This window comes from Carassius carassius, chromosome 42 (genome assembly GCF_963082965.1).
Source record: "Carassius carassius chromosome 42, fCarCar2.1, whole genome shotgun sequence".
In the NCBI taxonomy this organism is placed as follows: domain Eukaryota; kingdom Metazoa; phylum Chordata; class Actinopteri; order Cypriniformes; family Cyprinidae; genus Carassius; species Carassius carassius.
In genome coordinates, this window is record NC_081796.1 from 18,523,952 (window position 1) to 18,551,902 (window position 27,951).

Sequence of the window (27,951 nt, forward strand, 5' to 3'; positions counted from 1 at the left end):
CCTTCGCAATCTGACTGACATGGAAAAATTTTCATTTTAATCTCTCCAACATTTTAATTACTAGGTCAGTTCTTACTTTAAGAGAAAAACAAATTATTGGTGCAACCTAAAAAGAAAAATATATCTAAATAGAGATAAACTGTTATTCTTAATTAAGATTGACAAAAATGTGCTTACTACACCACGTTCAGTATTTCAATATTAACAAATTCATATTTTCAATTAAAATTATCAGAAGAAACTTTTATTTAAAAAAAAACTCATAAAAGGAGTTTAGGTTTCAATTTAAATCTGATGCACTTTGCTATATCATGAAACAACCATTTAATTTACTAACTTTTGCTAATACTCAAATGCTATATAATGCTAAATAAAATACGTTCATGGATAAACTGGTCTCTTTCTGTTTCAGGCTACACAACCTTGAAATCAGACTTTCCTTTGGAAATGAAAATAGGTGGCATTTATGTTAGTTTGCTTCTCATTGCTCTAGACATGTTGTTTGATGGCAGTTGTAATTTTGCATGATTTTTCCCTTATATAAATTCTGAAAGGAAACTCGCAGTCCTTTGTAGTTATGTTTTAAATTCAAGCGCTCGCCAGCATGCTGAGTGTTCATTTTGGAACTGTGATGGCCAAATCAAGATAACAACATGTCTCTCCAGACAAAATGACCACAGCATGATGCTGCCAGCTGAAATTAATTCTGCAGTTGACTCGAGGGGGGATTCTGAAGCAGCGTCTACTGTACAAGTCTTGAATATTTAGGGAGCCTTATCTTTTACATGCTGTTATCAATTCACTCTCCCAGCATTTACTGACGAAAATGTACATCATGCAAAATATTTCAGTTGAGATCCTCACAATGCCATTAAGAAAATGGTGGTGCATCACTCCTACGAAAAGGTATATTTGTTGGAGCTATTCTCTGAGGCAATTCTGGAGAGGTCAGAATAAAATAATTTTTCCTGTCTATGCAACATGACATCCAAGATTTTTAGGAGCAGATTCAAAGCACACCATTTAGATTGCATGTGTACTATTGCTTTTCATATTTCAAAGATAAAAATAAAACACACACACACACACATATTGCTCAGGATGAATACAATATTCAAATATATTTAGCATGAGTCACCGATACATTTAAATGCAAAAATCTTTTTTAATGGTCACAAATAAAATATTTTCATCCAACTGCTTAATTTTTTTTTTATTCATTCATTTTCACAGATGAGCTGTTTAGTTAAGTAATGACCAAAACATACCATGTTTATTATTTTTACAAAAAAAATAATAATAATTAAAAGGGCATATTTTGGTCCACCTGTGATTTAGCAGGTTATGATAACAGCTAATAAGTTAAATAGCACGCGATGCAACCACAAGGACCAGTCAAGACTTCATCCATCTCATGGAATCTTGTCTTTGTCAGTCATGTGGAAATATGGCGTCAAAATTCTGACATTTCCATTAAATAGAGATGTTAATGTTTGAAATATTGCCAAGGTGATTTTGAAGACTGATCATTATAATTCACAACATACACGTAGGAGACAATTCATAAATATATCTAACACTAGAAATATATCTAACACTATATCTAAAAGTCTAAGGACTGACCAGAAACCACTGAAAATAAATGCATTATAAATTAAGACAAATACATGCTTATAATAATAATAAATTTGAAAAAAAAAAAACATTTAAAATTAATAAATAAATTGATTTATTTACCGTTCATAAACATATTTAACACTACATTAACAGTGTAAGGTTTTGCCAAAAGCATTAAAATAAATGCTTTATAAACACAGAACTAAAAAAGTGAACAATACTACTACTAATAATAATATCAGATTTTTTAATATAAATATTTAAATACAGTTTGTTCATTTATTTAATCATCACCATGTTTAACATTACAAAAAAAAACATTTATGCCATACGCTAGGAAGCTACGACCCTCGGTTATGCCACGGCCACTTGACGTCTCTATTCAGAAAGCAGTGTTGCAAATAATTACACACAATTAGCACTTAATTAATAAGGCTGAAACAAAGAAACAGCTCCCCTGGCGCCTTTTTTCAGCTTGAGGAAAACACAGCCTTGCTGCTGTTAACAATATGCCATCTGTTTCCAAATCCGAGCCCTGGAAGCTCCGTTCTGTGATAATATGGCATGTTGAAACAGTAATCGCCCCCTTGGGCCGACATAATTACGACTCCATGTTAATCACCTAACAATTAGCAGCCATCAGTTCCAAGGGGCAATCAATGAATTAGAGACTCTCCCACATGTTCAGTGTTGTTCTGCTCATTTAAAAAGCAAGCATCCCTCCAGACTGACAACTTCTGTGCACAGAATAAGAAGTCATTTGCACTTGTACCAATTAAGATTACTAATATCCCATGGTGAATTGAAGCACCTTTCACACCTTTTGTGGTGTTGATTTATTTATTTTTTTTTCACACTCACTTTTTTTCATTTCTTCTCCTTAAGCTTTTGTCCACCATGTTTTTCCGAGGAATAATTCTCGATATTTGACTCTCCTCCATCATCATTCTCCTCATATTAGAGCCATTTATTATAATATTATATATCATTTATAAATAATATTGTACAATTTGATTTGAACAAAACTATTGAGCCAGGTGCAGCCCTGAAACTGATCTTCATCCCTATTGTGTTCCATTCGTTTTGATCAACAATATTAAAAACAATCCAAATACGAAGGCACGCCATCAATCATTTCGCAAATATATCTCCATAAGTGACATGCGTCAAGCTGTATGGCTAACTATTTGCACATTCAAAACATACACTGCTGAGATTCATGTCACTCAGATTTGTTAAGCAGCAATAAGAAGCCAGATTTGCTCTGTATGTGTGGTTTCTTTTCCTGCAGAGTGATAGACTTTAGAAGCAATGTAAAATTTAAAAAGAACCGCTTATTATTTCACATTAGGAGCTTTAATTCAATTGCAACCTTGACTGTCCTTTATTCCTTTCATTATTCTTTATATTGCACAGATGTTATTACTGTGCAGATGGCCACCTTTCCCTTATTACTGCACTATATGGCTGCAGCCACATGCATGAATTGATGTGTGAGATGAAAATATTATACATCCGAAATATATACCGGGTGACATTGTAATGCATATGGGGGGGGGGAACATACACAGTCATTCATATTCATGCCTAACCTGCCCCACCCCCCTCGAATAATCAGCAGAGGGTTTGGGAGTCAGGTGCCAGCCACTATAACTGGGGCAGGGGGCTAATTTAAATGTCAGCCTCAACATCACCAAAAAGTACCTATAACAATCACTGAAAGGTTAAATAGGTTTTCTGTCTTGTTCTTAATTTGCTGAAATTGCGAAATCAATACCTGCAGTTGTAGTCACAGCTTCTTGTTTTACTGCTTTAAGATAAAGTCTACAGGAAGGCAATCTTCACTTCCAATTTGCAATGTTCAGCATCAGGGTGCCTCTTATCAGTGCTTTTAAAAAGCAGCTGTCCGGTCTAACTGCTGTGCCGACACACTCTGTGACGCGAGACCTTAAAAACACCTTGAGCTGACAGGAAGAAGATATATACATTAATACACACACTACCAAAAAGAGTGCCTAATATCATTTGAATTAAAGCATGCCGTGCATTTTATTTTTCTCAAAGCATTTCATAGGGATTAACACATTCTTTATGAACCTCTGTTTCTATAGAGTACACTACAAACAGCTGTTCATCAGGCTCAGAAGCTACAGGGAAACCAAGGATAAAGAGCACAGCCTTAATGCAGAGTCCCCATACGGTCCACTGGATATATATGTGCGTGTGTGAGCTTGTGTGTGTCATCTTTGTCTGCATATAAAACACAAATTTCACCCTCAGAACACAGCTAGTTTCAGTTCTACATGTGAAATAGCAGAGAAAGCTTGATTTACACAAAAAGCCGACATACATGTGCTCGGTTCTAAAGCCTTTCTTGCCCTGTCAAGCATTTAGTGTAAGTGTTTTAGCATTATGCTAATGAAGCTTTGGAAAGTGTGTGTTCATTTAACTTTTTTTTTAAGGCCCTTTCAGATCTTTTGTCTCAGTGTGGGCACTGTTAATCTATCTTAAAACCTCATTTTAATCTCTCTTTCATTAGTGGAGATAACTGCAGAATGCCACCTTCGTGGCTTTTGGCTTTGATTGTGGGTTGGTCATATGAGAAAAAAAAGTCAGTAATATTAATAGCCTGACTGCAATCAGAAGGCTCTGGGGACTTTTGCATTTTATTGCAGAAATAATTTCACATGTTCTAGAACAGATTAAAGAATTTAATCTGGATATTAAGAACATTATATCTTAAAGTTTAGGGTCAGAGCTGGTACAGACAGGAAGAAATCCACAGAAATTAGAAATGGATTTGATTAGGGCAAACTGTAGATTTAAGAACTATAAAGAGGGGGCAGCATTATTATTATTACTATGACTCTTATCATCATCATTCAAGCCTGGCTTGGAAACTACAGACAGCCTTTTCTGTAAATTTTCAAATTATTTTGTGACGTCCTAATTTGTTCTGAATCATGTTACTCAAAAGCAGATTTAGCGAGGAAATAAATAGCAACCAACTGAACATCATTTTCAGAGTCATTTACGTTTCGGTTTCATTTATCATAATCTTAAAATCACAAATGCTCTCTCGACGACGCAAATACTTCAAACAGTTGCGCTCGACACTTTCATGATCTGAAGAACCTGTGGTTAAAGAATGCCTTGTTTACCATTTTCCATTAGGAAAAAAAGGTTTAAGAAGTTCGTTTCTTGTCTCATGCCTACAATTGGAATGCTTGGGGAAACACTGCCATCTATTGGTCATGCAAACAACAGGTTAGAGGGTTACCTATTGAAAATGCACAGGAAAACATGCAAATGGCCTACATGTTAAGTAACAGAGCTCCTTGGGGTGTGTGCAACACATATTGCATGCACATTTTAGCCTTAAAATAAGCTCAGTGGAGTTCTTGGTTCCACGGTGGAACCAATGACAGTTTTATTTCTGTAAGGAGACATTAAATACACTGAGACCAAAACAGCCACGATTGTACTCCTTTTTAAACCCTTTATAAAAGAAAAACAGGAGCTACAAGTGACAAGTGTTAGTTCAAAATTAGCAGTGATGGTTAATTTCAATAAGCCACACTACATTAAGTCAGTTTAAAAGTCACTATGCAAACAAGCATTTGCAAGCCACATCATATGGAAGTAGTCTTCAAAAGAAGGGTGTAGTAATACTGTAAGAATAATCTAAGGATTACTGCAAAACTGAGCAGTTAACTGTAAAATAAGTCTCTATGCCCTGGCAGTGTGATTATACTTAATCCCTGTAGTTAGGTGTTTTGAATTTCCATTTATTCACACACACGTTCCAAACAAATGTAAAGGAAGAAGAGGAGGGGGACAGCGTGGAGGTAGTAGCCAAAATGTCTGCTGCACCTTTTATTAAAGCGTATGAAAGGAGCTGAAGGAAACCTACACCCTGTTTTCATTAGCCTCATCTCAAACACAGAGAAAGAGGGAGAGGGAGATAGAGAAAGAGAAAGAGAGAGGATGCATTTTCTTTCCTTTTTACCTATATGCTTCATATTACAGCATGAAGCTGGAAACCTAAACCAGAAAGGACTTTTTTTTATTTCTTTTCTGTTAGGGAAAAAAAGGTTTAATTCAAAAAGATTTTAAAAGCTTGGGTGGAAAAAAAACATTTGCTACCTTCTTCTGGTTCAAATAAAAAAATACATATAATTTTAATAATATTATGCACTTTTTTATGATGGCCCATTAGATGAGGTTTGAATGTGAATTTAAAATTTAAATAAACAATAATATTATTGCTAATTGCATAAATGTAAATCCAATTGCACATATTCATTTTAATTTAAAATCATACACAAAAAAAAAAAATTAGCTTAACATTTTTTAAATCAAGTTCAAACACAAAAGTGCATTTTCCCAGTCCATAATTAACAATTATGTCATTTATGTCGGTTTTCACTTAACATATTTGCAAAACGTCTCTGTATATGACTAAACAAAAAATATTTTTTTTTAATTTGTGGTGCTTGTGAAAATAAAACCAGATGTTTATGTGAGGAGGAGTAGAACGGAATAAAATTTACACATTTAAATAAAATAACTCATAGTACTTTAGTAGGTGTGCATGCATGTGAATATCACTCATGGATGTCACATAAAGCTATTCTATTATACAGTAAATTAACACAACATGTAAATACAGTATTTTTGTATAAAATCATGCAATGTTAAAGAGGGACAAAAAAAAAAATATTGAACACTAAAAAGACAAATGACTACATTCCTTGCATGTGCCCTCATCAGAATGCAAACAGAAACAGTGTGGGTAAAGATGAAGAGAATCAGAGCACAGGAAATGTGCATGTCGATCAAGCCGCTACGAGCAGCTGACTGACATTGTGTTTGTTAAAGCCCTGTGAGCTGTGAGAGCAAGCCTGGCTTATTACCATGTAGCATCCAACGCCAAGACTCAGCTTGAGGAAAGTGCGCTCTAACAGGCACAAGACCCCCTCAGCAGAACATTTCGGCTTATACACATCACTGCCCCGAACGAGCATCAGCAACCCAATGACGCCTCTGCCAGCAAATTACATTCCTTAATGATCATTTGACTGCGATTGTCACACACATCACTCTGTGCTCATGCAAATGTGCACTCCTGGCCAATGGCAGATACTAATAACTGCCCCACATGTGATTAAAGATGATGGATCTCCCTGGTTGATTACCACCACCACCACCACCAAAAAAATAACAGAGACTGCTCACCGTAAATCTATTCATCCTAAACGTCACTCGGCGTGTCTCGCTCACACTTATAAAAGGAGAATTAACGCAGGGAGATAAAATTGATGGAAATAACAGGGCGCCTCCTGTATATTACAATGGGCAGTCAGTGCCCCCTGAGCTACAACAATATAACCGTCATCAGGAACGGCGCAGAATTACAAGCACATGGAATTACTAAAGCAGCACTCCAAACTCTGACACAGCAGTAACCGACAGCAACCACCATTTAACCCAAATTACACGCACACTGCAAGCAACCACTGAGATGAGATAGTAAAACAACCAGATGGCACGAGGGTTCATGCAATATTTTGGCAACTCACTGATTGAAATATGACAGAGAGAGAGAGATGACATTTAAAAATATTTACCAGAACATTTCCGTCTTCTGAACCGCCCTATTTCACTGTGTTTGAGCGAGTGTGTGTGAGCTAGCCTCTTCTTGGACCGGGGAAAAAGCAGACGGGGGATAAGACAAGTGTGGTGTGTGTATGAAGCCGTGGCCCCGAGACGCATGACCCACCGTGATGTTTCGGGAGCCAGTCAGTGACCTTCTGCTATTTCTGTGATTAATTCCCTCTACCTTGTGCTCGGCTGGCCCCCAAAATTGTCACCAAAAATTGTCACATTTGCACAAATAAAACCTAAGGTTTAGTTTGTCAATTCAATTTTAAATAATAAACACAAACAATGTGTATATGTAGACTGGATGTGCATTTATAGTTGGGAAGGGAGCAGAAATGGAAAAAACTAGAAGAAGAAAAAGCAGCCAGTCAGTCAAAATGGAGGTTTGCAGTAAGGAAGCCATTACAAATATTCTCTTTTTTTCCCTCCAACCAGAGATTCTTCTCCTCCACGGCACGGCGATTTTCATATTCTGACAGAGTGAATTACTATTCATTTACTTTCTTTTCTGATTATGTGCTGGACAGCGAATTTGGGGGGCTGCGAATGCAAAAAAAATGTCTTCCCCCCTCTCGTCTGACACCATGACAGCAGTCCCTGCCGTCACAAGGGCAAAGTGGGGAGAGGAGCAATCTAGCATCCAGGGAGATGAATTTCTGATCAGTGGCGGGTCGGCTGCTCCTACCGCAGGCTTACAGTAATCCCATTGGACAACCGGCTCTGATGAAGACAGGGAGAGTGCCACCACAATGGAGGTGGCTTACAGTGACGAGAATCTCACTGTAAATTAAAGTCACGCATTTTGAGCACCACAGATCGCGTAAGGAAGACCAACAAGGAGTGATTTAACAGCTGGAACGGTTATGTAGATTGTGCTAACCCGTCCTACACACCCATTTTCACCGCTTCCATTGTTTATATTAGCTCTCGGTCAAACTTGCTCGCCTGACGCACTGTTTAACAAACATTTTAATGTGCCCCCTTGGGCCACCGTTGATTAATGAACTTGGGTTTGATTCCATTCACGAGGAAACACTGGTATTCGTTCATGTATAATGTAGGAAAGGGATGCAGGTTGGGTGGGAAATAATGAATTGTGAATCTTTTAATCAGTTTGGGTAGTCATGCATACATTTTCAAACAAGAAAAATGGGTTTCGAGTGGGTTTTTGGGTGGAAATCCAACCCGCTCTGGGAAGAGGCTCCAAAAGGCCCTGGGATTTGTTGAGCAAACATGAGCGCAACAAAGTTGACCAAGACTATCAGCAGCTGTTAGCCCGAGACAGACAGAGCACATTCTTATAAAGGTCATGAATCTGGGCTGTGTGGACACATGACCAAACGAAATTCGTAAATGTTATTGTACAGAATGACCCGTGTGAGGTAAGGTGTGCCTCAATCTGCCCTAGTGGACAAAGAAGCCTGTAACAAAAGTGGAAATGTATTGGATCCCACTGCATGAGACCAAAAACCCAAAATATATTAAAAAAAAAAACTAAAAGACAAAACCATGGCATTTTGTAGGTCACTATTAATCAAATACGAAAACATGACACTGATCATATGACACTTAGTACAGACGGTCAAGTATTCTTTAAGCACTAGATGTTCTTTGGATCATTATGATGAAGATCATGATCAACAGGTTCTACACAAACTTTTATACAAACTTATGTAGCTCAAGTGCTGTTGTTAAGGGACAAACTAAAAATTCACGTTAATTGTCCATTTAAATTTTCATTCAAATTGTAACAGTAAATATTTGTTATATGAAATATAAAAGTAGTAATTTTCTTAATAATATAAAAATATGCAGTGTATATATCCGACTAATTGAGTTTTTGTCACAAATGTTTCTTGATCACCAAATCAGCATATTAAATCGATTTCTGAGGGATCATGTGACACTGAAAACTAATGACTGCAAAAAAATCTTCTTTGCAATCACAGGAACATATTACAACTAAAGTTGTTTTAAATTGTAATAATATTTCAATATTAGTGCATAGTATGCAAACAATGATAAGATTTTTTTTTTTAAGAAAATAAGAGACTAAAAAAAGAAGAAGGAAATAAAAGAAAAACCTTAATGAGCAACAAAGATCTCCATGTGAATATATATTAGTATTACCAGCAGACAAAAAAAAACACTATTAATTTATCATAACTCAAAATTAAAACACACCCTTCTACATTAACTCAGGATGACATAGCAACAAATTGCTGCTCCACAAAAGAATATGCGCTGACCCACAGAGTAAAAACACACAAAACATGACATCTTATTGTTCCACCATAACTAAGATCCCAAGTCTTTGCCATAAAACTGCTTATGGGCATTTTAATGACGGGGAAGTCATCCACAGAGAATGAATAATGAATGAAGCATTTGATTTTGGAGGCAGAGTCTGGGTTCCGGTAGCATAAAGGATATTGTGGAGAGAGTGTGGCAGTTGAAAAGCATGAATTCCCAGGCGGGCGCAGAGAAATCAGCAGTTTGCTTGAGCAAATTAATTCACCTCAGTACTGTGAAGACGAGAAGCTCGCAATATTAACTGGGCTCTTATTGTAATTGCATGATTACAGTGCACCCGGACACCAAATAAAACCATTATTTTGGTATTTTTACACACATATTTGATCAAAGCTGACTGACATGTTTATATATTTATGCATTTGTTGGTTTCCAAACCCACAGTGATGACCAGAAACGATGATGTCACTTGGGCAGAGAACAACAGCGGCCCAATCAGACGCTACAATCCCTCCTGCACGCCTTTCCTCATAACCGCAGGAGCAGGTGATTTACAATATGGAAAACAAATTGTTCCGGATCTTCATGATGCCTCTCGTAGGGGGAACCAATATTGAAGGAGGTTAAAGAAATGAGATTAAGGACCAGGCCCCATGCTGCACCGCCACAAGATTGGGCCCGGGGATAGACACATGCATTAGACTGATGAAAGTGAGGCTGCTGATCAGAGCTCTGAGATGAACACTTGTTCCAAAAAAAAAAAAAAAAAAGAGCCTGATGGAAAAATAGAAAGAGAGAGAGAAAGAGATGACAACATCTGTGAGGTAATGAAAGCGCATTGTGCTAGATTGTATGGAGGCAACTAATCAGATCTCAGAGGGTAGAAGGGTGCCGGTGTCATTCGCTGGGTTCGTCCCGCTATTGTCGTGATGGACCGGCCTTCACAACGAGGCCTTCGCTTGATGATGAGTGTCTCACACATGAGGGGTTATGGGAAGTTCACGTGAATGAATGAAGTCCATTTCCGAGGTGTGCGATGAGAGAGCAACACAACCGGTGTTTTCAATTTACAGCTCGGGCCAAAAAAATGTACATCTGCGGAAGAAAGCCGAGGAAAAAAGCCCCAAAAATGCTTCCCGCAGAGGTGGCCTGCAAATACAGTGAAGAATGTGGTGGGATTTCTCTAGAACGTGACAAGATGAATTGTGGGATCAGGGTTGCGTTTTAAAAACATTATAGTCAAATTTTACGGCCAGGAACTTTCCTTAAACTCAGTCGCGTTGTGAGGAGAAACATCCTCGCATATGTTGGACCTCTGTTTACGTGCTGATTCGAGATGGGAACTGCAAGCACCTCAGAACTCGAATTACTGCAGGCATCAATGCAGCCAAGTCTAAAATAACCAGCATCACCTCATTATGCCGTAGGTGGGCAGAATTATGACTGCTGGCAAATTAAGTTGTTACATATGTGCCGTGTTGAAATATGGAGTACAAATAGATGCAGGGAGGCAAAGTCGCAGAAGCGCTTGACTTTATCAGGAGACATGCTGGGTACCAATCTCTCTCTGCCAGGTAGGACATTTACTTCCAGAGCACACTCGGCAGTATTGAAGCAGTCATGACTATCTGTCCCAGACACATGCCTCACAGAGCACCAAGCTAAATGCACAAATGCATTTAAAATGCAGCTTCCATTTTTCCCCCACAGACACACGTATACATGAGGGTTCTAAAGGGGCAAAATGCAGCATGCATCTGAATATTTTATTAGCCTGTGACTGTGTTGCATCTCAATTTCAATCGACAGGCTTAAAAAAAAAAAAAAGCACCCGATGATGTAGCAAACAGTCTCACAGATCACACAGGAAAGTTCAATGCTAAAGTGCAGTGGAATTCACACATATGAACACTTGAATACATCTTTTCTATGATAGGCATGTTTTTAACTTCAGAATTAAAATACATTTTGATATATAAAAACAAGCAGAAAAATAAACACAAGAAAAAAAGAAAACATGCAGACCCTCATGACCAAGTTTAAGGTCAATAAGTCTAGTAAAGTATCAGATAATTAAAATATTATTTCTTGCAAATTCAAATATATTTGAACTAAATAAGATAGTTATTATTATTAATAATAATAAAATATGACACTACCATTCAAACATTTTCTGATTATATTTAAAACAAGTTCTTTCCTTTTTTCTTCTTTTTTTTTATTGATTAGGATGCAATGAATAGTTTAAATGTGAAAATAGAGACTTTAAATTGTTATAAATAAACTATTTTTCAAATAAATGTTGTTCTTTTGAAAATAAATAAATGTTTCTTTGAGCACCAAATCAGTATTATCAGAATGATTTCTGAAGAACCATGTGACACCGAAAACGGCTGAAAAGTCGGTACTATAAAATATATTCAAACAGAATTAAGTTAAGTTTTATTAATATTTCACAATGTTATTTTTACTGTATTTTTGATCAATTAAATGCAGCCTTGGTGACTTTGATTAAATAAATAAACTCACCTGTGAAACCTTCAAAAGTTTGGCAAGATCTGTGTATGGTAGAATAATAAAACAGAGAGAGAGAGAGAGAGAGAGAGAGAGAGAGAATAATGATTATAATATAAATGTCCACTCACATGTATTCAAGGTGTAAGAGCAAAATACTACTTTTACTTTAATGTTACACCACAAGACATTAAATGACATCAAAACCATAGGAAATCATCATGAATACAAAGAGCACACTAGATTACTTATTATCTTTATAGTGGACCCTTATATACCACTGACCCATATATGAATCAAACAAACAAGACACAACCACTAAGTGCAGTATCTAAACCACATGAGTTAATGACACCATAAAGGTAATGAAAAGGACATAAAAGACATAATCAACGAGTTGGACCACATCTCTGTTTGTTCCTTCACCAACTAAATGATAAAGGGTGTATTATTCTGCATGGAATAATGCTAATAGAAATGTCCTCATCAAATGTTGTCTATCAGGGATGTAATGAGAGTTGCATTATTCCAGCAGGGTGGAAGGTAATGAACTTAAATTCATTTACAATGATTGTTCAGGGGAGGGGGAAAAAATGCATGGAAGGCTATAATTTCAAGGTGTGCAGAATGATCGGCTATCTATTTCCCTTATTTCCAGAAGACGCCTGTGGAGCAGTTTGCCGCGGTGCCCCGCAGAGAGCAACACATCAGTCTAGTCAGCAGGGAGTCATCATCATTCTCTTTTTGATTAACGATTCCCCAACTAAATATGATAGAATAGGATGGTTAGCACATTATTTGAAATTAAATAACTCACAAAACTTCGGCTGCATTTGAGTGTTGTCACTTAAGAGACAAATATCAAACACAGTATAAAAGTTCAGAGTATTAAATGAAGTATTAATAGGAGGAAGTTCCAAATAACAACGGTCACATTCCATTTGCCATGCATTAAAATTAAATAAAATAAAATAAAAATACCTAAAGATAAACTCGAATTATTTTGCTCACAAATTAGGCTTTGCAAGTACAGAGAAAGCCATTGTGCTTGTGTAATTAATTTCTTATACTACTTGTGAGTGCATTTCAGAATTATTCAAATTTCCAAAAGGGCTGAAACACTTCCTTTAGCGGAGAGAGTGATTTTCTACACTTGACTTCCTGTTATAATCAAGGTCTTTCTAACCTGATAACTGAAGGTTACGCCTCGGTGAATAATTCAGTAAGGCACGAAAACTCTGGTGGCATGGAGAGCACTAATCTTATATAGTCACAGTAAAGGATATTAGGGAACAATTGCCAAAAGTGACACATCTAATAGAGAAAGATTACTCTGCGCTACATCAATTTGATTTGAATTGAATACGTTTCATGAGCATTTTCTGCTGTGCTGTCTGGGAATAATGCAAGAACGCAAGGTGTCAGAGAAGGCCAGGAACAGTCGGCCATTCTCAGACTAAACCCACATTTATGAAATGTTCTCAAAGCAATACTGCGGTTTAATCAGGTAAGACGTGCAGGCAATGAAAAAAAGGTGGAAATCATTCAAGTTCCAAATGTGTCCCTTCAATGCTGGCAGCCACAAGGTTTCTACACCTTTGCCTGCTTTCAGCCAAAAAATTCTGTTGATCTGGAAAGGAACTATGGGTAAAATGTGCGGCTGAAAAATGATGGTGCGCAATCTTTACCCTTAATCTCTCATTGAGTGGCAAGCTGGTCCCCAGCCTGACAGACGCCATTAATTTTAAACTGTACTTACATTACCAAGTCTATCCGTGTAGTGATTTCTATTTAATTTTTTTGCTCTCTTTCGCTCTCTCTCTTTCCTTTGCTTGAACCTTGATCCAGAAAAGGGTGTAATGTCAGCCTACCCTGAATTCAAGCCCACCGCAGCTAATAGACCAGCATTCATTCATTTTAAATGGAGAGCGGAGTTAATCAAAAATATTCCACCGGTGGCACAAATAAATGAACACGCCTTCAAAAAACGCTTTATAAAATAACCCAGCGTGGAACACTTAAGCTAAGAGTCTTGAAGGCAGCTGCAATTCTGATCCACGTTTGCATACGTTATAAAATAAAAGATCAAGTGAGATTTGTGGAGACTCTTGCTGTAAATTCCTCACAATAAGAACCATCACGACAGTGGCTGTACTTACAATGCGCCTTTAATGACACCTAGTGGGCAATTTTTGTAATTGAATTTAATGGGGATGTATTCAAGTAGTATCAACTGAAACTAAAACACATTAGTGTCTGTTTAGCTGGTAAGTAGAAAACTAGATTGATTCTAATAGCTTAGAAATAAGGATGATATTTGAAAAAGTATGACAGATTCCCACAGTATGATGACTAGTAAATGCAAAATACTAGCATTTAATAAATATACTGAATATGTCCTTGCCACTAGTGCAAGAAGTATAAAAAGGGAACTGAAAAAGATGCCATTCCTTATTGTCAGCAATTAGAAAAATATCACCAGTTATATACTAATTAGAGAAATAAATGTTAAAACATGTTGCTATAGAAACATTAGATAATTTAAGACAAGTTTACTATTACAAGAACAGGGTGTCGAGGTAAACATTATTGCCAGTTCAGGATCCAAAGAAAAATGACACAATAACAAGCAGTAGCTCACCTTCGCGGTCTTTCCACAATGAAGCTGGAGTATGTGTCATTTTTGGTAAATTTAATATTCTTATTTCAATATTTATCCGCCTATCATATAAATCTGAAATGTATTAGGCCTAATTAACAATCAAGCAGGCCCAGGCCACTTCCGTGAAATTTAGTGCCAGCGAAATTAATAAGAATAAAATTTTTATGTTATTTATTTACCAACTGTATATATATTTAAGTTTCTTTGCTTGTTTGTTTGTTTGTTTAAGAAAATAAAATAAAATTGCTTTTGCGATTAGTGGACCAAGTTGTTCTCTGAGGCCCCGCCCACAACTAACAAAAAGTCAGCAAGTCACCGTTTGTCTATTATTTGGTTCATTATACAGTGTTTCATAATCTTTTTTTATAGTTATACAACTCTGTCATTTAGGTTCCTTTAAAATTGTATTATATAATTCAGTATCAACGTAGGCCTATTATTAAATTCATTAACATACAGTAAAAAAAAAAAAAATAAAAAATAAAATATATATATATATACGAATAAATCAATAAAACAGATAAATTAGTTTTCTTTGCTTTTTTTATTAAATAAAATTAATAAATTGTGTTTGTTTGTTTTAAATCACTTTCCTAAAATATTATTTCTAATACTTTCTAATTCTAATAAAAATATGACATTAAAAAATTTACATGAAACCATCCCCAAATCTAAATTTTCTCACACATAAGATTAAGATTAAAAGAGCCTGAGACCTTGCCAAATCAAAGCAGGGGTTTAAAGGGCAGCACAGTAACAGAAGCCGTCTCCATTCTGGAAGTGTCATTATGCAAACAAATGACGGTTCTACAACAGATAAGGGAGGAAAATTCCTTCTATTCAGCTTGTCGGCGATGTGGATTACAATCACTTTGAGTCTCCTCGCTGTCATGAATGTCAAGGGGTAGTGTGTGAGAGTTTCCTTCACCAGAAAGGTGAAGAACAGATATGCTTATTCCATCCACTCCACGTTGCTCAGAGGAGGCTTACCGAGCCTTAATACCACACCATCACACAAAGCTGAACGCCTCAGATGAGATGTGTGCCTTGAATAGCAAGAAAATGTTTTGTATACAAATAAGTGCTTTCAGCCTTGTGCGCTTGTTCATTAAAGATCACTAGATGCTCAGCCTTCTCCTGTCAAGCTTGCCATTTAACCCCATCGAGCTGCCACTCCATTATGGAGTTGATTGGAGGGTTTGCAATGTTTATCTTACCTTGCTCACTCTCCATTTCCACTTCCTCCAAGCTCTCCTGCAGTATAATAGACAGCTACTACTGACGGCAGCATCCGACTCATCTGCCCCCAGGCCTTGTGCACTTACACCTGTGATATCAGATTGCTTTCTGGAAAATCATCCAAACAGGGCACACTCCAAAACTTATTACAGCTTCCCATGAACGCCGTGGTACTGACAACATGGACTTCACCTGCACCAAATGCTGTTGTTTAGATGCAGAAAATAGCCTGATTTGATGTGGTTTCAAATGAGCCTACTGTTCTTGCTCTTTCTCTGTCTGTCTGCCTCTCTTTTGGAATTGATGAGGTGGCAGAGATTCACGATATGTCAGAGAGCAGCACCGTTTCACCGAGCTCAGATGATATGTTATGATCCTCTGCTTTCCCATCTCAGCTTCGTCGTTTTGTTATAATTGCATACATTCCATATATAGCTCACAGTGGCTTTTCACTTTCAGGGTTTGCTTTAGAAAACTGACAAAAACTGCAAATAAGAGATGTGCTTTATAAACATTAGGTCCCGTCTGTCTTTTTATGCTTTATATGGCTCCAACATGAATCACTTGTATGAATGTACTGTTGCCCTTGCATTCAGGGTCCATTGACATTTGTAAGGATATGCCTTCTAGTTGTAATGCAAGTGACATTTTGATATTTATATGAAAAAGATTTTCAAATGCAATGTGTCAGTATTTAGTATAAAATACAACAAAAAGCTCCTCTTGCCGTTAAAAAGTGAACACATACGGATATATTAATGAAGTAAGCATATTTTACGAAGTAGCCATTTAGCAGTTTTTATCCAACATTTTCCGGAGCAACCTTGATTTATAAAATCACATATTTGTAAACTAAAACACACTACCATTCAAAAGTGTGGGGTCTGTTAAAAATATTTAACTAAATTATGTTAAATTCAAACTATTATAAAATGAAATAAAGAATCCTATGTATCATGGTTTCCACAACAATTAAACAGCACAAGTGTTAATATTACAGCACAAGCAATAATATTTCAGAATATTATTGTTTCTACTGTATTTTTGATTCAGTAGCTTTAAATTGTATATGTAGAGGGATAATGAACTTTCAGCAAAAAATAAGCTTCTTATTATTGTATGTATATATATATATATATATATATATATATATATATATATATATATATATATATATGTGTTTAAGTTGTAAAAAGTTATACATACACACAACACTGATTAATCCATAAATTTTTTTAAAAATTAACTCAAGGCACTAAGAGCATTTATTTATTGTGTTTAAGGTCACATTTTCAAATTAAATACAAATTTCTTTAGAGTTGCAAGTACCTTGCAACTGACAATAATTTAATAATAAACAAATATTATCCACATTTACTAAGTTAACAGCGGTAGGCTGATACAAGGAGAAACCCAGGTCTGCCAGCATGACAGACGCTTTAATGAAATACATTTTTCAATTAGTGGTGATCCACTTTATAATAAATTTAAAAATTATTTGGAAAGTTCCCTTTTGATTAGATAAATATGTTGCGCTGGATGTGGGGAAGGTCATAACTCATATAATTTACACATATACAAACATACAGGGCATGTAGCAGATAGTGGACTCAAAGGGGAGGCTCAGGAGAGGGTCTGTTTGGCATGGGCTGTGGCAGGAGCAGGAGAGCCGGGCTGCCGGGTGGCTGGTAGACCTCCTGGTTCTGTCCTGAAGTGGGAGATGGAATGGGGGTATCTGGGGAAGCTAAAGCTTGGAATATAATGAGCAAATGATTCAAATCAGGGTTATTATCATTAACTAATACTAAGCCTAAACCGCTTCACTGATTCATTTTTATTTCTCACCAAGGTCCGATGTCTGGTTTTTAAACCACTGCCTATATTTAGGAACAGATAAAAAAAAAGGCTATGTCTTACCCATCTGCTGTGACTGTGCAGATCCTGGGATAGAGCTAATGACTATGGTCTGTCCCGTTATTGGAACCTGAGGGTGACCATTGTGATGTAAGTGAGTTTGCTCTGTGTTTAGACCTGCAATAATAAAGAAATAAATTGCAGAGGTGGATTAATGTGGCATTTCCCTACACAAAATCCCATATATATATATATATATATATATATATATATATAAAAATAAAAATATAACGTTACAATAATGATTTATATTTTAAGCAGTTAGGTCAGATTTGGTGGGAAATTTTATGTTCACCTAATTCTTCTGTGCCTGTTTTCTTCATGTCCAAAAGTAAAGAAAAGAAAATCTATGTTATAATCTACATAATCTACGTATAAATCTACTACTGTTGCATATATGCTACTTCCAGCTTACAAGTACAGATGGCAATAGAGACACCAAAGTTATATAATGCACAAAGTGCACATAATATTACACCTCTCTTTAACGTCTCGATGTAAAGACAATAGAAAACTGCAGGTATTTTTGTAGGTCAAAACCCAGAAATGAGCATTTTAGCACTTCCGGTGCACTGTCCTGAAGTCAATGGGTTTTTGAATGGCTTTTTGGTTAAATGCCTGAAATAAGGTTAACACAAGCTCACATTTTGTTCAACAACATAAAATACATCTCTCAATTTTCTGGAAAAATGGACTACAGAGGTTAAACGTCATTACACCAAACAGGAAAACTCATCTACACACTAGTCTAATTAATGTCTTATGGTTTAGTAATACGGCAAATGCATAATTTTGCCTCATCATATTACATAATTTTCCAGTATAATATGCAGTATTATAAGAGAAAGATTAAGCAGACTTGTTACCGAATAATCTCCCTGCTTTCACCTAGTTTAAAAAATGATCATAAAGCATTTTTTCAGCTCCAAAAGCCCCTGCAATTAAATGCTTCACCTCCTACTCACCCCCAAGAAGCATCTCCTGCAGCAGGTTATCTATCTTGGCAAGACCGAAAAGCTTGATAAACTGTAGCTGCTCTATCATCTGCCAGGTTATGCTTTGCAGAGTAGGAAGCAGCAGCAAAAGCTCCCCGAATCGCCCACGCGAGTCATACTGCCGGTCATTAATGTAGTCTTCCAGACTCATTTGAACCTGATAACGCATCGCCTTGATCTTGGAGGGGTCTCTTAAGCTTTTGGCATCTGGAAGAAAAAAAAAAAAAAAAAAGAGATGGTAACATATGTGGCTGTTTTTGCATGAGTGATAGTGGGTGTTAAATGAATGCCCTGTTTCATTCGTTATACCAGGGTCGAAGAACACAATGGCCTTTAGAGCTGCATATTCATTCTCGTCAATTTGGATGTCCTGGAAAGGAAGAACCAGTTCATCCAAGACTCGATTAGATACACGACCTATTTCCGGCTCAGGGCAGTTTCGATGGACAATACAGCCATTTCCTGCATGGAAAAAGGAAATCTGTCTATCTACAGAATAATTATGTTCAATGATGAAAATAAATATTGGAAGTTACCTAGAAGCAAGAGGTCTTTGTATGGCATTGACCTCTTAGCCACGCCAAGCAAAAGATGCTCCCCAGCATGAGCTCGTAATAAACTAACCTGAAAGAAAAATCAGGCCTGGTTTAACATGTTTCTGTAAAACACAATGAAATGAATATCTGCTATACTATAATGAAATATTAAAAAAAAGAAGCAGAAGAAAATGTTTGAGCCTGGTAAGATTTTTTATGTTTTCAAAAGAAGTCTCTAATGCACAGCAAGGCTGTATTTATTTGTTCAAAAATACAGTAAAAAATTAATATTGTAAATGTTATTTATATTTTAATAGATTTTTAGAAACACTGTGTAGTTACAGTCTCTACCAGCAGGTGCCCTGCTTATTGGTTTACAGCATGTGTCCAAAAAAAAACCAGTATAATCAGTATAATGCAAAATAAAAATAATTTTTTAATGCATAAAAAAACAATGCAAAAAATTATTTTGCCAACTTTTAGTGTATATAGTATACTAGTGTATTACTAAAAACCTCAAATCTAACATACATGGCGTAAATTATTTTTTTTAATTCTTTGAGCATATTTCATATTTAAACATTTGAAGGTCCGGCATGTTCAATAACAATACACGCAATGGGAAAAATCTGAAATTTAGAGCAACACAGACAGCGTGCTAAATGGAGGCTAAACTGAATCAGCCATGTGAATAGCAAATATTGAGCTTCAGTGAACGGCCCTGCAATTTAACCCAAGGGCCTCCCCAATTAGCACTGCCAGTTTTGCCTTCCAACAGGCATTACCTGGTCATCAAGTGGCAATTCGCCGAAGGCCGGGATGTATTTAGCCCACTCTACCAGAACAAGCAGCTGTTGCTTCATAGATTCACAGACATCACTGATAGTGGCTGATTTTTTCTCTGAAACATCAGCAGGACCCGTTTGGCTGGCGACGTTGATCTGCTGGGAGACAAACCAGAAAAGAACCGAATTTACCGTGTCCTCTAAAAATGCTTTCACACAGGCTGTTACCTCTCTCTCAGAATAAATTCATGCAGGGACTCATGCAGATAATTAGACATGTTGATGACTAATGCTTAAAGAAAGTAGTGCTCAGTTGTTATTTATCTCTCACTGTCATTAATAACTACTGAGCAGAACTTCATTACTGAGTTACTGTAATGAAACCTCTCTTCCTTCTTTTATCAGCCCTGTTGGTTAATTTTTGTCTTTGGTGACTATTTATCTCTAGCATAATGCATTAAACCATACACCTTTGCTTTAATTGACAATCATAGAAATGATTTATTGCTCAAAAGCAATAAATGTTACTGCTGCAGATACCATTTTTTTTCAGTGTCTCTGCCCTTTTCTGCTGATATTTTCTTTCTTTGTGTGTGTGTGTGTGTGTGTGTGTGTGTGTGTGTGTGTGTGTGTGTGTGTGTGTGTGTGTGTGTGTGTGTGTGTGTGTGTGTGTGTGTGTGAGAGAGAGAGAGAGAGAGAGAGCGTTTCGATTAACCTTGATAGGACAGTTTACCTGCTGCGAGAGAGCTTCAGCATGAGCCAGGGCTGTGATTGGTGGCAGGTCATGTGAGTCCTGTATGTTCCTCCTCGAGCTGATACGGTCCCGCTCATTTTGCACGGCTGCAAACAAGCATAAACAATTTTGCTGATTAGTGAGCTACTAACAGTTAAGAGTAATTACTGTTTAGCCAAGATGATGGGTGTTTTTCTCAAGTTTATTTACAGAAAATCTCACACATTGCCAAGATACAGTATTAGCAAAACGAAGCATTCATTGTAATGTATTTTAAAGTCATTAAACATAAAACACTGCAATGGGAAAATTTACAAGCCATAAATATTTCCTACTGGCCATGTTACTGTATTTTGAATTACTTTTAAATGTTTTTGAATACAATTTTTATTTTTGAATATTTCTTAAATACCTTTCTTTATCAAAATGGATCTTTTGTAACCTTTTTGTTATATTGTTGATGTGTGATTTTTCTCATATCTAGACTTTTGACTGGAAGACCAGTTTTCAGTCTATGAACACCAGCTTCGTCACCCAGGTAAACCAGCTTAAACTAGCTTAAACTAGCTAAGACTGGTAAACAATCTAAGGCTGGTTTAAGCAATTTTTAGGAAACAATAGGAAACAATAGTGAGCAAAAAGAAAAGCTAAGCTAGAGGTAAAACTTTAACTGACCGCAGTCCTGAACAACGTGTACGCACGGAAAGTGAGGTGGAGAGCACATGATCGCCCATCATAAAAGTCTAAGCCAAGGTTATACATCCAATAAACTAAACATCCTTGTGTAATCAGGGCAAGTTTTATGGCATCATCTATTTTACTCTCTTCCCTCTTCCTTGTTACTCCATTCTGTTTGAAACTGTGGGAAAATGGAGTATTTGTGGGGGGAAAGTATGCATATAAAATGTGTACCTTCTTTCTTCATTCCAGCTCGAAAGCATTTGTGAAGTCTGCAGAAACGGCACTGGTTCCTTTTGTCTTTATCAACAACACATTGACGATTAAACCTGCCCAAAAGTAAAAATGAATAACTAAATATGGATCCTTATAATGACCATATTAACATCTCAGCAATAGATCTATTAAAAAAGTGGTGCATTATTTCTAATTAGAACTGGAACTGTCTGGTTCTGATTTTATTTTCACTAAACAAATCCAGCTCCTTAATTGCATCTTTAATGATTCTTTCTGTTCATTTTATATGGACTTGACAGAAGTCATGGCTTATGGGTCATCAAATTGGTCAAATAAGGATTAATTACACCAATTCAAATTGATAACTCACAAGTTCGAGACTGATTCATACGTTAAAGCACTAAAATAACACATTTCCTTAGTATTTTCAATACACAATATTAATTTTATAACGTAAACATCTCAGTTGGGTACCTGCAGGAGTAGACGTGACTCTTCCTGATGCTCCGGCGGAAGAAGCCTTTGCAGCCATCACAGCTGGAGGCGCCATAATGTTTACCTGTGGCTTTATCACCACAGATTGCACAGTTGGAGCTCACGCCATTTTCTCCTTGACTGATGCTGGGCTCTGTCGGCATGTTTTCTGTAAAAAACAACATGGACAGTCAATACTGGGATCATCACACATAATGTTACTGCCACCTGAACACTTTGGTTTGAGATGCAACAACAGTTCAGTCAAGCGAGGGCTTGATGAATCACTTGGGTGGCTCATTCAGAAGGTTTTAGATCATTTAAAATACAGAATCACGCCCATTGTACATCCAGAATGTTAAATAGTGGGAATCTACTGCTGCTAAGCTAAGCATGCTAATTCAAGTTAGGCTAACAAACAAGGAGCCTCGTGAGTCTCATAAAGCAACAGCACGATGCGTCTATCAAATCTCAGCCTTTTTACTCAGTCTCTCAATGATAACAGCTAATGAGGAGAATGAGGAAGAATTCTGCATAAATGAACAAAGGATGCTCATCCTAAAAGACCTTCTAATACAACAGAGAGCGGCAACCTTCTGTTCATATAGACCAGGATGAAAAATCAATCATTCCTTTGTGCATCCAAAATCATAACATTTCAACAAAAGAAATGCAGCAGGGGACTTTAGCCTTTTATGCACTGAGACTGATTGGAGCTTCCCGCTGTTGTAGGACAGACTTAATTAGGATTAGCCTGTTTTATCGCATGGATAGATATTCAATGGAGATTGACATCTCGTGGATAAATGTTAATGTAGGTTGAAAGCAATCTCAGCTGATTCAGTATATTCCGAAAGTGATTCCTTCTCATTCAGAATAAAACATAATTTGAGGGCACGTGTGGTTGCAGAGAGCAATTTCATCTGGTCGGCTTTCGTACAACTGCAGAGCATGTTTTGAAGTAGTTAGTTTCAGAGTAAGGTGATACAGAACTTACACTCGAAAACGAAAATCAGTATGTGAACAACTTCAACACATTCACAGATTTATGGGTTTAATTAAAGAAATTCTGTCATTGCTTACTCACCACGTTGTTCCAAATCTATATGACTTTCATGACTTTGTTCTGCAAATATTTGGAAAAAAATATTGGTAGCCAAGCAGTTTTAGTTACCATTGACAACTTTTCTCAAAATATCTTCTTCTGTGTTTCACAGAATACAGAAAATTACTATCCCTTTAAGTACAAGAAAGCTAAAGAATGCCAAGATGTGCATACAAATTAGCCAAACAACAACCAATCCATCCAAACACTTTCTTACATTATAATATATGCAAACATTTGCAAACTCAAAATGTGAATTTTGCTTATAACTCCCTGATTTAAAATTAGTTAATGCTTAATGCTTGATTTTTTTTTTTTTTTGGTCAGTGCTTAATTTCACTGTATGCAACCCATTTAAATTTCTAAAACGTTTTTTTTTTCATTTGAATATATATATTGGAATCAATTAATGTAGATGTCACCACAACAAAGCACATTAGGTTAACTTTTTTCAGTTGTACTACTAGTTAGCATTTAGCAACTGCAGCAGATTCATTCTAGCCAGAATGAAAGTTCTAATTGTATCGGGTTTACTCTGTTCCATTTCCACTACATAAGGTATTTGGGTATTGATTATTTTAGGAAAATCCAACTGAATTAAGTTCAGCCAACAGATTTTTTTCTAGCTGGCCATCTGCAATGTTTAAGATTGTGCGTTTACCTTTAAACAGTTTGTATTCCAGTTATTTTATGGCCTTTCTCTATCTCTGTGTTTCAATGTGCTGTAAAGAACTGTAAAGATAACTGGGAAATCTCTTCAGCAATTTTAATCCAGCATTAGGTTAATGGAGAACCAAAGTGGATAAATCACATCAGATTGTAGTGATGTAATTGAGCCAGTCTAAAAGAGTTGCCCTATCCACAATGTACCTTTGAGCAACATTTCCCACAATGCTGCAGGGTGACTGTCCCTTTATTTAATGTATAAAAAATACAAAATAACATCACAGGACAAACATCCTTTCATGCTTCAGAATATCTCCTCTGGTATTCAGGAGTTAATTGCTGCTCTTGTATTGCTTTGAACTAACTTTGGAGTTGTACAAATTATTAATTTACACCTAAACATACCCCATTTTGTCCTACTCTCCCAACCTATGAACCCATGGAGATTCCAGTCTCTAATCCTGAGACTCAGAACTCTTTTCTCAGGATTTGACCAAAACCCTCTGTTGAATTTTAAACCGAATGGAAAAACTTTCAAAATAGTTAGCTAACAATTATCTCCTTTAGGCTGAGGTGAATGATTTTGCTGGGACGAATCATTCCAAACAGTTCGGATAGCTTTTAAACCAGTGATGACACACCATCCGTCCCCTGCAGACAAGTCTGAGACAGTCATACTAAGCCAAATTAACACCAACATCAATAATAATAAAAATCTTTATTTGTATATAGCGCTTTTAAAGCAGCTTCTCAAAGCACTTTACATAATAAAAAAGCAAATAAAAATACAACACATGTAGAACATCAGTTAGAATCTCTGAACTGACATTAATTCAATTAGCATTTTAATAACGGTATAGCAAACACAGACTTCAAGCAGAATGATCGTCTGTTTATTAATACAAGCAGATGCATATACCCCATCTGCATCATATAAAGTACTTAAAAACTCATATTCTGGACTAAATGCACAGCACTCACCACCACAATAAAGCACTTCTGCATTCTCAAAGCCCAGTGTGCTATAGGTCGGGTCCAGGCCCTCGCAGTAATTGGCTACATCCATGTCTAACAAGGATTTAGGAAGAGGAGTTGGTGAAAACTTCATCCCTGCCTGACAATCTCTACTTAAAGTCGTCCCGGGACAGTGTCTCTTGGAGAGAGAACTGAGGGCAGCCTAAGGTTGACCATCGCTTCAGAATGCTGATTTGTCATCTTCTAAGACAAGGGAGGAGCTTTGGCCAAGACTCCTCACCTCCTTGAACAGAACTTATCTTCTCACCTTATCCTATACTTATCAGAAGGATGAAGAGATAACAGTATTCGTTCCAGAAAGTAACACAAGGTTTTATTGGTGCAGCCAAACCAACAGGCCCTTTTTTCAGAAAAAATTACATTCTTACAAAGTAATACACCATCAAAAAAAACAAAATCCCTGCTGTACTGTAAATCAATGGTGTTTTTTAATTGGTCAAATAAATTTACAAAAATTACAAAATTAAAAAAATAAAATAAATTTAAAAAAGCAGTTCCAGAATTCTGTTGCAATTATTTAATTATTATAGATATCATTTACAATCGTCTGACACAAATTCTGTTTTGCATGTTAACGTTTATTTAAATTAGAAGAATTATTTGAATGTAATATATTGAATCTATGAGTCATTATTGATGAGCTTTTCTTCTTAAAGAGTTTATTTATTCACCCTCATTTCCTTCCTTACCTACATTGTAAAAAATATTTTCAAAAGGTGTAAAAAAAAAAAAGACGGTTTTACAAAAATTATCAGTTGAGTCTTTCACCTTCTAAATTTCACATTTAATTCAGTGTGTCACTAGCCATTTCTTCATGACTAATTGTAAAATGTATTAGTAATTACTTAGTGAATATTTTTTAAAGTAAGTTTTATGCCAATATTTTTGTGTATATTACTTTTATTGCTGCACAGAAAAAAATTAAGTAATATATTACAAACGATACATATTTTTTCTTCTTCCATAGAAGTCAATGGGGTCCAAATGTTTTATTTTTGTTATTTTGACCCCAGAACAAAGAAATGCATATGAGTTTGGAATGACATGAGGGTAAACTATCTTTTTAAGAGTTTTTATTTTATTTTTATTTATTTTTTTATTTTAAAAGATCTGTGGTTTTTTCAAGTACTCTCTTTTCTGTACATTATATTGCCTTGTGGAGCAAGTTAATAACTAGAAAGTCAAACAGAATAGCAGAAAAAAGACAACAAAATACTAAAAGAAAAGAAAAATATAAAATAGAATGAAGGATTGAAGATAGATTCAGTAAGCACAGGGATAATCTGAGGCCACATCACAGGTTACATTTTAACTTCTCTCCAACAAACAATGTTTTAAATGAGGAAGTGCTCAAATGCTCACGTGATAAGAGTTTTGATAGGAAAGGCCATTCATGCAATCTATTTTCAATAACATTACACCTCACTATCAGCTCCGATGCTGAAAGATGAATGCTGTACTTAAAAATCACACTGCATAATATTACCTACATTAGCCAGTTGATGTCATACCACTAAAACGGTAAAATAAATTCAAGGTCAAACTAGAGTTGTTTAGAAGTAAAATATCACCCCAAAACCTCACAGTATCAAGGCAGTACATTCAGTTTTACATAAAAGAGCCCAGTAATGTCACTTCTACACAGGCACCTGAAATAACTATCAGACCTAAATTATATAAAGGCGTATTTTTAATGTAAAAGGCGACCTTTTATAGAATTACATTAAGTAAATATAACTGTGAAACTGTAAATGACAATAAATATTTTAAAACATTATTCCAGCAATATTGGCTATAAAATACGAAATATAAGAGTAGCTATAGCCTAACAGGCACCACTTATTTGTTTTCACGACATAAAATATCAGAAAACACAAATCCTGACTGTTTTCTATATATATACGCGAGTCTCTGTGTGTGTGTGTGTGTGTGTGTGTGTGTGTGTCAAAACGAAAAATAATAATAGGCTAAAACGCACAAATAGAGAATTACCTAATTTAAGGAATGCTGACGTCACAACTGCACGAGCGAAACTTTCTTTACCGTCAAAATGTTGTAGCAAGGACTTCTTTTAAGACTGCATATCCAGGCAAAAGATTCAATGACCGCATTGGTCTTACCTTCTCCACGTCCAACAAGATTTGCATTAATCCACCAAACCCCAAACGCCCTGTGTCAAAAATGTATGCTAATAAATATGATATTTAGGCTTTTATAGAGAGCAAATGAAGTGTTTGACATGTCAAAATCCTTACATTGGATAATACTTTTGGTGGTGTTGGGGGAGCCTCATTAGATCGATTTACTAAACAAACTGAAAGTTGGGTGGAGATGTTAAACAGTAACTAGCCCCAATAAAACACAAGACATGAATCGTTTTGCCTATGCGTGGGTTCACACTGTAAAGAACACGGACAAACGAAGCATAAAGTCAAGAAGGAAACATTTGAATTTATAATATCATAAAAATGTAACGGACACTTTTGTGAGCCTACTTATGAACACTGGTTGAACCCTTCTCAGCTCCTAGTTTTACAGAAATATCGTTTGACGTTTCAACTACCTCAGAGTGGGTCTTTGACGTTCTCCAAATTTATCAGAAGAGGGCGCCAAATCTCTAATTTCCTCTCTCTCTCTCTTTCTCTTTCTCTCTCTCTCTCTCTCTCTCTCTCAATGAGAAGTCGAACATCGTTTGGCCATTATCTTGTCACTCACCATAAAACCATATATTTAAACCATCAAGTGGTGTCATTTCTGCACGAGGCTAGAATCGTGCCCAAAAATGAAACCAACTGAGGCGCGCTATATCCCTCGCGAGTTATTGGTTAAAACTGTGAAAACCTA

General features: G+C 36.2%; 1 protein-coding gene and 1 long non-coding RNA gene across 7 annotated transcripts in view; both read right to left on the bottom strand.

The window, feature by feature from the left end:
• LOC132124155 (uncharacterized) overlaps window positions 1-14,990 on the bottom strand; it is a 38,873-nt gene extending 23,883 nt beyond the window's left edge. Inside the window, exon 1 of the long non-coding RNA XR_009426724.1 lies at window positions 14,690-14,990. This is a non-coding gene — a long non-coding RNA (uncharacterized LOC132124155). The remainder of the gene's footprint in view (window positions 1-14,689) is intronic.
• A 2,215-nt stretch (window positions 14,991-17,205) lies between these two features.
• LOC132124157 (hepatocyte nuclear factor 4-gamma-like) lies at window positions 17,206-27,769 on the bottom strand. Of its 6 annotated transcripts, none has more exons than XM_059535023.1 (10): window positions 27,671-27,769; window positions 22,302-22,470; window positions 21,825-21,919; window positions 20,913-21,019; window positions 20,180-20,338; window positions 19,395-19,482; window positions 19,168-19,320; window positions 18,829-19,065; window positions 17,867-17,980; window positions 17,206-17,693 (listed from the first exon to the last, which is right to left on the bottom strand). In XM_059535023.1, the coding sequence occupies exons 2-10, from the start codon at window positions 22,463-22,465 to the stop codon at window positions 17,560-17,562; spliced, it is 1,251 nt and encodes a 416-aa protein (XP_059391006.1). In that variant the 5' UTR covers window positions 22,466-22,470; window positions 27,671-27,769; the 3' UTR covers window positions 17,206-17,559. The 6 variants fall into 6 exon arrangements, with proteins under 6 accessions (XP_059391006.1, XP_059391005.1, XP_059391004.1 ...); XM_059535022.1 differs by lacking the exon at window positions 27,671-27,769 and adding an exon at window positions 27,363-27,427; XM_059535021.1 differs by lacking the exon at window positions 27,671-27,769 and adding an exon at window positions 27,228-27,365.
• Between the last annotated feature and the right edge of the window lie 182 nt (window positions 27,770-27,951).

Bases quoted from the DNA above. Each gene is read 5' to 3' on its own strand.
- LOC132124157 (XM_059535018.1), bottom strand. From the start codon at position 25,180: ATGAAGTTTTCACCAACTCCTCTTCCTAAATCCTTGTTAGACATGGAT. The intron at 19,483-20,179 runs GTAATGCCTGTT...TTTTTCTTTCAG, and splicing joins AATTGCCACTTGATGACCAG to GTTAGTTTATTACGAGCTCA. The intron at 19,321-19,394 runs GTAACTTCCAAT...TTTTCCATGCAG, and splicing joins CAAAGACCTCTTGCTTCTAG to GAAATGGCTGTATTGTCCAT.